This window comes from Oncorhynchus keta, chromosome 8 (genome assembly GCF_023373465.1).
Source record: "Oncorhynchus keta strain PuntledgeMale-10-30-2019 chromosome 8, Oket_V2, whole genome shotgun sequence".
Classification (NCBI taxonomy): Eukaryota; Metazoa; Chordata; class Actinopteri; order Salmoniformes; family Salmonidae; genus Oncorhynchus; species Oncorhynchus keta.
The window spans coordinates 31,209,749-31,219,996 of NC_068428.1; the positions used below are offsets into that span (position 1 = coordinate 31,209,749).

The window sequence follows — 10,248 nt, forward strand, 5'->3', positions numbered from 1 at the left end:
AAATGGAGAAGTCTGTAACATTATTTAGAAGGAAGGCTGTAGGCTAAAGTCATTTGGAATGTCAACGGGAAGAACTGGTGGCTATGGTAAGCTAGGCCTTCTACTGCTTCAAATTCTTTATTTTGTCATAGAAATTCTGAATAGGCTTTCAGAAAAAGGACAGACAAATCTATCTTTGCTGCTGACTAGAAGAAGGTTGTAAATTAAATAGGGACAATGCATTCATGCTTTACCTTACAAGTTGAGAACTTGTTCTACCTGGTTAAACAAAGGTGAAATAAAAATAAATTAAATAAACATTGTGGAAGCGTAGTCTGAAAAAACCTGTAAGTGACAAGTTGGAAGTACTGTATTTTTATTAGTTTATTTAAAAACAGTTTTAGTAATTAATATACATTTTAGAAGAAGCATTGTGCTCATTTTAAGTCTGCTTATGACACAACTTATTAATTAAACAAAACCAAGGAATTTCTCCATGCTGACGTCATTCACAATGGACAGCAAAAATGTAAAACATCAACCAAGGTTTGCTGATATTTGAATCCCTACTACATAGAGTTGTATAAAAAAAGATACTAAAATAAGAGAACACAACTACAAATGAATACATCTTCCACACTATGCACTAAAATAGATTAACATCAGCTTTAAAAACATGTATAATGTCCTCTGTTACTGAATCAATAAAGCTACAGACAGTTTGAAAGTCTTAGTCCAGCACAGGGAGAAGAGTGAGGAACAAGGGGTCATTCCTCCAGGACATGAATCTCAATACCAGAGGCTTCTTCTATACAGAGAACAAAACAATACATCAGACAACATGTCTCACCATTCATTCTATAGCAGACCATAAAGATGAACTAGTTAATAGGGAATTCGATGGACAAGATGACTACGTCAAAGGACTATTTATGACCTGATTCCATTTCAGTTCACACATCTGAAGATCAGAATATGTGAATGTAATGTGTTGTTTGCTCCATGTGTTCTATGGATTGATGGAACCATTCATAATGTTTAGGTCTATACAGTCCTTTCAGACCTGTGAACTCTGATGTTGTGGGAGGAGTTAGGAACCTAAATGGAACTGGACCAATGCCCGTGACTCTCACCTGCTTGTGGGGGCAGAGCCTTGGGTGGGCGGATCCTCCTTGTGTGAATAGTGACTATGGCAGCCATGATGGTCAGTGTCACAAAGAGCATGATGTGACTGATGGGCAACTTAACAGCATTACTGGTACCTGGACAATGAGACAGACAGGGATTAAACACAGTCAATAATTTAGATTGATTTACATGAAAGTAACATTTGTATCACACAACGATCAACAGACGATGTTGAGGACCAATATCCATCAGCCAAACACCTCTACAACTTCACCTCTGTCTGAACACCAACGATCTAGCTGAGTGTTTTTGTCACGTTCTGACCATAGTTCTTGTGTGTTTTCCTTGTTTTAGTGTTGGCCAGGACGTGAGCTGGGTGGGCATTCTATGTTGTGTGTCTAGTTTGTCCTTTTCTATGTATGGCCTGATATGGTTCTCAATCAGAGGCAGGTGTTAGTCATTGTCTCTGATTGGGAACCATATTTAGGTAGCCTGTTTTGTGTTGGGTTTTGTGGGTGGTTGTTTCCTGTTTTTGTGTTCTCTGCACCAGATAGGACTGTGTTGGGTTTTGTGGGTGGTTGTTACCTGTCTTTGTGTTCTCTGCACCAGATAGGACTGTGTTGGGTTTTGTGGGTGGTTGTTTCCTGTCTCTGTGTTCTCTGCACCAGATAGGTCTGTGTTGGGTTTTGTGGGTGGTTGTTTCCTGTCTTTGTGTTCTCTGCACCAGATGGGGTTTTGTGGGTGGTTGTTTCCTGTCTTTGTGTTCTCTGCACCAGATAGGACTGTGTTGGGGTTTGTGGGTGGTTGTTACCTGTCTTTGTGTTCTCTGCACCAGATAGGACTGTGTTGGGGTTTTGTGGGTGGTTGTTACCTGTCTTTGTGTTCTCTGCACCATATGGGGTTTTGTGGGTGGTTGTTTCTTGTCTTTGTGTTCTCTGCACCAGATAGGTCTGTGTTGGGTTTTGTGGGTGGTTGTTACCTGTCTTTGTGTTCTCTGCATCAGATGGGGTTTTGTGGGTGGTTGTTTCCTGTCTTTGTGTTCTCTGCACCAGATAGTACTGTGTTGGGGTTTGTGGGTGGTTGTTACCTGTCTTTGTGTTCTCTGCACCAGATAGGTCTGTGTTGGGTTTTGTGGGTGGTTGTTTCCTGTCTTTGTGTTCTCTGCACCAGATAGGACTGTGTTGGGGTTTGTGGGTGGTTGTTACCTGTCTTTGTGTTCTCTGCACCAGATAGGACTGTGTTGGGGTTTGTGGGTGGTTGTTACCTGTCTTTGTGTTCTCTGCACCAGATAGGTCTGTGTTGGGATTTTGTGGGTGGTTGTTTCCTGTCTCTGTGTTCTCTGCACCAGATAGGACTGTGTTGGTTTGTGGGTGGTTGTTTCCTGTCTTTGTGTTCTCTGCACCAGATAGGACTGTGTTGGGTTTTGTGGGTGGTTACCTGTCTTTGTGTTCTCTGCACCAGATAGGACTGTGTTGGGGTTTGTGGGTGGTTGTTTCCTGTCTTTGTGTTCTCTGCACCAGATAGGTCTGTGTTGGGGTTTGTGGGTGGTTACCTGTCTTTGTGTTCTATGCACCAGATAGGACTGTGTTGGGGTTTGTGGGTGGTTGTTTCCTGTCTTTGTGTTCTCTGCACCAGATAGGTCTGTGTTGGGTTTTGTGGGTGGTTGTTACCTGTCTTTGTGTTCTCTGCACCAGATGGGGTTTTGTGGGTGGTTGTTTCCTGTCTTTGTGTTCTCTGCACCAGATAGGTCTGTGTTGGGTTTTGTGGGTGGTTGTTTCCTGTCTTTGTGTTGGGTTTTGTGGGTGGTTGTTTCCTGTCTTTGTGTTCTCTGCACCAGTTAGGTCTGTTGGGTTTTGTGGGTGGTTGTTACCTGTCTTTGTGTTCTCTGCACCAGATGGGGTTTTGTGGGTGGTTGTTACCTGTCTTTGTGTTCTCTGCACCAGATAGGTCTGTGTTGGGGTTTGTGGGTGGTTACCTGTCTTTGTGTTCTCTGCACCAGATAGGACTGTGTTGGGGTTTGTGGGTGGTTGTTACCTGTCTTTGTGTTCTCTGCACCAGATAGGACTGTGTTGGGGTTTTGTGGGTGGTTGTTTCCTGCCTTTGTGTTCTCTGCACCAGATAGGACTGTGTTGGGGTTTTGTCGGTGGTTGTTTCCTGTCTTTGTGTTCTCTGCACCAGATAGGACTGTGTTGGGGTTTGTGGGTGGTTGTTTCCTGTCTTTGTGTTCTCTGCACCAGATAGGACTGTGTTGGGTTTTGTGGGTGGTTACCTGTCTTTGTGTTCTCTGCACCAGATAGGACTGTGTTGGGGTTTGTGGGTGGTTGTTTCCTGTCTTTGTGTTCTCTGCACCAGATAGGTCTGTGTTGGGTTTTGTGGGTGGTTGTTTCCTGCCGTTGTGTTCTCTGCACCAGATAGGACTGTGTTGGGGTTTTGTCGGTGGTTGTTTCCTGTCTTTGTGTTCTCTGCACCAGATAGGACTGTGTTGGGGTTTGTGGGTGGTTGTTTCCTGTCTTTGTGTTCTCTGCACCAGATAGGACTGTGTTGGGGTTTGTGGGTGGTTGTTTCCTGTCTTTGTGTTGGGTTTTGTGGGTGGTTGTTTCCTGTCTTTGTGTTCTCTGCACCAGATAGGACTGTGTTGGGGTTTGTGGGTGGTTGTTACCTGTCTTTGTGTTCTCTGCACCAGATAGGACTGTGTTGGGGTTTGTGGGTGGTTGTTTCCTGTCTTTGTGTTGGGTTTTGTGGGTGGTTGTTTCCTGTCTTTGTGTTCTCTGCACCAGATAGGACTGTGTTGGGGTTTGTGGGTGGTTGTTTCCTGTCTTTGTGTTCTCTGCACCAGATAGGACTGTGTTGGGTTTTGTGGGTGGTTACCTGTCTTTGTGTTCTCTGCACCAGATAGGACTGTGTTGGGGTTTGTGGGTGGTTGTTTCCTGTCTTTGTGTTCTCTGCACCAGATAGGTCTGTGTTGGGGTTTGTGGGTGGTTACCTGTCTTTGTGTTCTATGCACCAGATAGGACTGTGTTGGGGTTTGTGGGTGGTTGTTTCCTGTCTTTGTGTTCTCTGCACCAGATAGGACTGTGTTGGGTTTTGTGGGTGGTTGTTTCCTGTCTTTGTGTTCTCTGCACCAGATGGGGTTTTGTGGGTGGTTGTTTCCTGTCTTTGTGTTCTCTGCACCAGATAGGTCTGTGTTGTGTTTTGTGGGTGGTTGTTTCCTGTCTTTGTGTTGGGTTTTGTGGGTGGTTGTTTCCTGTCTTTGTGTTCTCTGCACCAGTTAGGTCTGTTGGGTTTTGTGGGTGGTTGTTACCTGTCTTTGTGTTCTCTGCACCAGATGGGGTTTTGTGGGTGGTTGTTACCTGTCTTTGTGTTCTCTGCACCAGATAGGTCTGTGTTGGGGTTTGTGGGTGGTTGTTTCCTGTCTTTGTGTTCTCTGCACCAGTTAGGTCTGTTGGGTTTTGTGGGTGGTTGTTACCTGTCTTTGTGTTCTCTGCACCAGATGGGGTTTTGTGGGTGGTTGTTACCTGTCTTTGTGTTCTCTGCACCAGATAGGTCTGTGTTGGGGTTTGTGGGTGGGGTTTGTGGGTGGTTGTTTCCTGTCTTTGTGTTCTCTGCACCAGATAGGTCTGTGTTGGGGTTTGTGGGTGGTTACCTGTCTTTGTGTTCTCTGCACCAGATAGGACTGTGTTGGGGTTTGTGGGTGGTTGTTACCTGTCTTTGTGTTCTCTGCACCAGATAGGTCTGTGTTGGGGTTTTGTGGGTGGTTGTTTCCTGTCTCTGTGTTCTCTGCACCAGATAGGTCTGTGTTGGGGTTTGTGGGTGGTTACCTGTCTTTGTGTTCTCTGCACCAGATAGGTCTGTGTTGGGTTTTGTGGGTGGTTGTTTCCTGTCTTTGTGTTGGGTTTTGTGGGTGGTTGTTTCCTGTCTTTGTGTTCTCTGCACCAGATAGGTCTGTGTTGGGGTTTGTGGGTGGTTGTTTCCTGTCTTTGTGTTCTCTGCACCAGATAGGTCTGTGTTGGGGTTTGTGGGTGGTTACCTGTCTTTGTGTTCTCTGCACCAGATAGGACTGTGTTGGGGTTTGTGGGTGGTTGTTACCTGTCTTTGTGTTCTCTGCACCAGATAGGACTGTGTTGGGTTTTGTGGGTGGTTGTTACCTGTCTTTGTGTTCTCTGCACCAGATAGGTCTGTGTTGGGTTTTGTGGGTGGTTGTTTCCTGTCTTTGTGTTGGGTTTTGTGGGTGGTTGTTTCCTGTCTTTGTGTTCTCTGCACCAGATAGGACTGTGTTGGGGTTTGTGGGTGGTTGTTACCTGTCTTTGTGTTCTCTGCACCAGATAGGACTGTGTTGGGGTTTGTGGGTGGTTGTTACCTGTCTTTGTGTTCTCTGCACCAGATAGGTCTGTGTTGGGGTTTTGTGGGTGGTTGTTTCCTGTCTCTGTGTTCTCTGCACCAGATAGGTCTGTGTTGGGGTTTGTGGGTGGTTACCTGTCTTTGTGTTCTCTGCACCAGATAGGACTGTGTTGGGGTTTTGTGGGTGGTTGTTTCCTGTCTTTGTGTTCTCTGCACCAGATAGGACTGTGTTGGGGTTTTGTGGGTGGTTGTTTCCTGTCTTTGTGTTGGGTTTTGTGGGTGGTTGTTTCCTGTCTTTGTGTTCTCTGCACCAGATAGGACTGTGTTGGGGTTTGTGGGTGGTTGTTACCTGTCTTTGTGTTCTCTGCACCAGATAGGTCTGTGTTGGGGTTTTGTGGGTGGTTGTTTCCTGTCTCTGTGTTCTCTGCACCAGATAGGACTGTGTTGGTTTGTGGGTGGTTGTTTCCTGTCTTTGTGTTCTCTGCACCAGATAGGACTGTGTTGGGTTTTGTGGGTGGTTGTTACCTGTCTTTGTGTCCTCTGCACCAGATAGGTCTGTGTTGGTGTTTGTGGGTGGTTACCTGTCTTTGTGTTCTCTGCACCAGATAGGTCTGTGTTGGGGTTTGTGGGTGGTTACCTGTCTTTGTGTTCTCTGCACCAGATAGGTCTGTGTTGGGTTTTGTGGGTGGTTGTTTCCTGTCTTTGTGTTGGGTTTTGTGGGTGGTTGTTTCCTGTCTTTGTGTTCTCTGCACCAGATAGGACTGTTTCGGGTTTTGCCACATTTATTGTTTTGTAGTGTGTTCATGTTTGAGTTTCTCATATTAAAAAAACCATGAACACCTACCACGCTGAGCATTGGTCCTCCGATCCTTCTCGCCTCTCCTCCTCAGACGAAGAGGAGGAGGAAAACATTACAGTTTTTAATTTGTGTGTAATGGATTATGATTGTTCACACCATCCACTATATAATTAAAAGGTTATATAACACCTTAAACCTGGAGTATTGGTATTTGGCAGAAATTCACACAGGAAGAGAAGTGTGAACGGCACAACAGCCAAGTTCTAAAATGTAACATGAAAGTTTAGTTTCATGTCCAAATACATGCTTTGTGTATTGACCAAGGTAATATATCTGAATTTGGCCCCATGATGTACCGCTCATACAATCTACCACACAGCTGAGAAGGGAAATAGTATTAAATACAATACCAGCAGAAGATGGGGAGGTGGTTGACAAGGCTGGTCTTGCAGTAGAGGCTGTACTTCCTGGATAGTAGTGTAGACATATTTGAATAGTGTATAAACAGTATATTATATATACATCACCTTCAACTTGTATTAAGACTGTGAAATTAGCCTATTATTATGTAGATCTGACTCCATGACATAAATAGTAACATGCAAGAGAATATGGTTGAACCTCAGGCCACTTTAATAATGGGAATTAATGGGAAATTATGTAAATATATCACTAGCCACTTTAAACAATGCTACCTTATATAATGTTACTTACCCTACATTATTCATCTCATATGCATACGTATATACTGTACTCTATATCATCGACTGCATCCTTATGTAATACATGTATCACTAGCCACTAACTATGCCACTTTGTTTACATACTCATCTCATATGTATATACTGTACTCGATACCATCTACTGTATCTAGCCTATGCTGCTCTGTACCATCACTCATTAATATATCCTTATGTACATATTCTTTATCCCCTTACACTGTATAAGACAGTAGTTTTGGAATTGTTAGATTACTTGTTGGTTATTACTGCATTGTCGGAACTAGAAGCACAAGCATTTCGCTACACTCACATTAACATCTGCTAACCATGTGTATGTGACAAATAAAATTTGGTTTGATTTGAACCATGTGCAACAATTATTAGTCGTTTTGCTGACTAAGATGAAATAGTTGTCATGAGATTGGAATTCTAAATACAAGTGTATAATCACTTTTTTAAGCATCAAGCTGAATTTTCAAAGATTTAAGAAGCATTTACAACACATTATTCTAAGCATGGAGAGAGAGAGAGCGCGAGAGACAGACATACAGACAGACAGAGAAATCATAGCCTGAAAGGCCATGCCCCAAAAGTCCATGGGGTGGAGAGAGGGAGGGAGAGATACAGACATACAGACAGAGTGAGAGAGAGAGACACACAGACAATACAAAGAGATACAGAAAGACAGAGAGTGAGAGAAATACAGACAGACAGAAAGACAGAGAGTGAGAGAGAGACAGACAGACAATACACAGAGAGAGAGAGTGAGATACAGACAGAGAGACAGACAGACAGACACAGAGACAGAGAGATAGAGATAGAGACAGCAACCTTATCTTCCACACAAACCATCCCCTGGCATGGCACAGTGCTATATTAGCACACTACCCCTTTGTTAAGAGAGGGGGGTTAACGAGGGGTGGAAACTCAGAATACTTGATTAACGAGGACTCTGAGTCAAGTAATATAAATATCTATAAGTCCGGAACAGTAATGGTACAGAGTAACCCCAAACAGTTTCAGCTGGACTTTCACCTAATCAAAGAATTAGCCCAGCAGGAGAAGCTCTCCCTTGATAAAGATACCCCCACATCGAGCTGGTCAGACCAGACCTCTTCATTATGTAACCCCACAGACGAGCAACCCCCAGCGGAGAGTCAACCTCCCAGCACAGATTACCACTCCCTCATTGAAATGAAGGACAAATTCACCCAGCTGGAGATAAGGCAGGTGGAGCTGGAACAGCAGGTGATTACACTTCAGTCAGCACAGACCCAGACAACAGTCCAGCACAACAACAGCCCCTTAACCAGACCCGGAGAGCTGGAGGTGGACAGAGACATATCTGCACTTTGGACAGTGGTGAGACAAATACAACAGGAGAAAGAGGAGCAGAACAGAGCACTAGAGGAGAGTATCAGACTGCTGGTGGAGGAGAGGTTGAGGGGGATGGAGGAGAGGGTGAGGGGGATGGAGGAGAAGTTGAGGGGGACGGCGTGTGACAGAGAACAACCCACTAGAGAGGTGGCCACCCCCACAGAGAAGCCAGCAGAACAGCCCACCTCAGCACCCAACAAAAGTCTCGACACCACAGCAGAACAGTCCACACCAGACCCTGACCATAGAGTCGACATCACAGCAGAACAGACAAATGAAGAACCCCAAGCCCAGAGGCTCTCACCCCCTCTGAGCACCCCCTGTCAGCCACCCTGATAGCCCTTCTGACAACCCCCCCCCCCACACCCACTGAGGACAAACACAAGACACAGATTGTACTACTTATTGACTCAAATGGGAAATATATAGAAGAAAAAAAACAAGGCAGCAGTGCCCACCTTTGCCCGAACTCTAAAGGACATCGCTCTCAAACGTATCCCCAACACTTCACACACTTCACACAGGAGCAACAGATCAATAGACACCCCACCCAGACCAGCGAGACACCCTCCCAGATCTGCAGGACCCCCCCCCTGGACCTACACATAGAGGACCCACGCCAAGAGGAATTACATCCAGACCACAGTATACCCAGACACATCCACACCCCCACCCCAACCAATCAACACCCCCCACGTCAACCATGCCCACACCCCATTTAGGCCCCCTCAGATCAGACCTATGCCACTCCTGCCCACCCCATGCACCCCACCCCCGCAAAGAGGGCCTCAACATGGAAGCCACACATACGCCCAGGTAGTGAGCGGGCAAACAGTCCCAACCCCCACTCTCACACTCGCCCAAGCCAATGGCATGTACCATTTGCTCAGCAGGCTCTGCTCACACTTACTGGCCTGAGGCCAAACCACGACTAACAACATTGGACACTCTATGGAACAAAAAGCCTTCACTATATTATCCTGGAATACCCAAGGCCTGAGGTCATCTGCCTTTGGCCTAAAGAGCAGAAACCCGGACTTCACCAAAGAAATTGGTAATACAGACATTGTCATCCTGCAAGAAACCTGGTATAGAGGAGACGGACCCACTGGTTGCCCTGTAGGTTACAGAGAGCTGGTAGTCCCATCCACCAAACTACCAGGTGTGAAACAGGGAAGGGACTCAGGGGGTATGCTAATTTGGTATAGAGCAGACCTAACTCACTCCATTAAATTAATCAAAACAGGAACATTCTACATTTGGCTAGAAATTCAAAAGGAAATTATCCTAACAGAGAAAAATGTCCTCCTGTGTGCTACCTATATCCCCCCACTAGAATCCCCATATTTTAATGAAGACAGCTTCTCCATCCTGGAGGGGGAAATCAATCATTTCCAGGCCCAGGGACATGTACTAGTCTGTGGCGACCTAAATGCCAGAACCGGACAAGAACCTGACACCCTCAGCACACAGGGGGACAAACACCTGCCTGGAGGTGACAGCATTCCCTCCCACATATGCCCCCCTAGGCACAAATATGACAACATAACCAACAAAAACGGGTCACAACTCCTGCAGCTCTGTCGCACGCTGGGTATGTACATAGTCAACGGTAGGCTTCGAGGGGACTTCTATGGTAGGTACACCTATAGCTCATCTCTTGGCAGTAGTACTGTAGACTACTTTATCACTGACCTCAACCCAGAGTCTCTCAGAGCGTTCACAGTCAGTCCACTAACACCCCTATCAGACCACAGCAAAATCACACTCTACTTAAACAGAGCAATACTCAATCATGAGGCATCAAAGCCAAAGGAACTGAGTAACATTAAGAAATGCTACAGATGGAAGGAATGCAGTTTGGAAACCTACCAAAAAACAATTAGGCAACAACAAATTCAATCC

At 45.5% G+C, this 10,248-nt stretch overlaps 2 protein-coding genes and 1 long non-coding RNA gene across 6 annotated transcripts in view; 1 reads left to right on the top strand and 2 right to left on the bottom strand.

Annotated features, from left to right (window-relative positions):
- LOC118378608 (myeloid cell surface antigen CD33-like) overlaps nt 1-10,248 on the bottom strand; it is a 111,512-nt gene that overhangs the window by 85,866 nt on the left and 15,398 nt on the right. For both annotated transcript variants that reach the window (XM_052523980.1, XM_052523979.1), the window contains exon 5: nt 6,655-6,711. In XM_052523980.1, the coding sequence (XP_052379940.1) occupies nt 6,655-6,711 (57 nt within the window). The remainder of the gene's footprint in view (nt 1-6,654; nt 6,712-10,248) is intronic.
- The window catches only part of LOC118381925 (uncharacterized), a 59,349-nt gene continuing 49,439 nt past the window's right edge, over nt 339-10,248 (bottom strand). Inside the window, exons 6-7 of one of the 2 annotated variants that reach the window (XM_052523978.1) lie at nt 1,113-1,241; nt 339-784 (exon numbers count right to left, since the gene is read on the bottom strand). In XM_052523978.1, coding sequence (XP_052379938.1) covers nt 747-784; nt 1,113-1,241 — 167 coding nt within the window. In that variant the 3' untranslated portion in view covers nt 339-746. Of the gene's footprint in view, nt 788-1,112; nt 1,242-10,248 lie in introns of both variants that reach the window. The other variant, XM_052523977.1, reaches the window with a different exon arrangement.
- LOC127931409 (uncharacterized) lies at nt 1,387-6,015 on the top strand. 2 transcript variants are annotated; one of them, XR_008141010.1, is made up of 3 exons: nt 1,387-2,854; nt 4,380-4,953; nt 5,764-6,015. It is a non-coding gene; the product is annotated as an uncharacterized LOC127931409 (long non-coding RNA). The 2 variants fall into 2 exon arrangements; XR_008141011.1 differs by lacking the exon at nt 5,764-6,015 and adding an exon at nt 5,669-5,707 and having other exon boundaries at nt 4,380-4,837.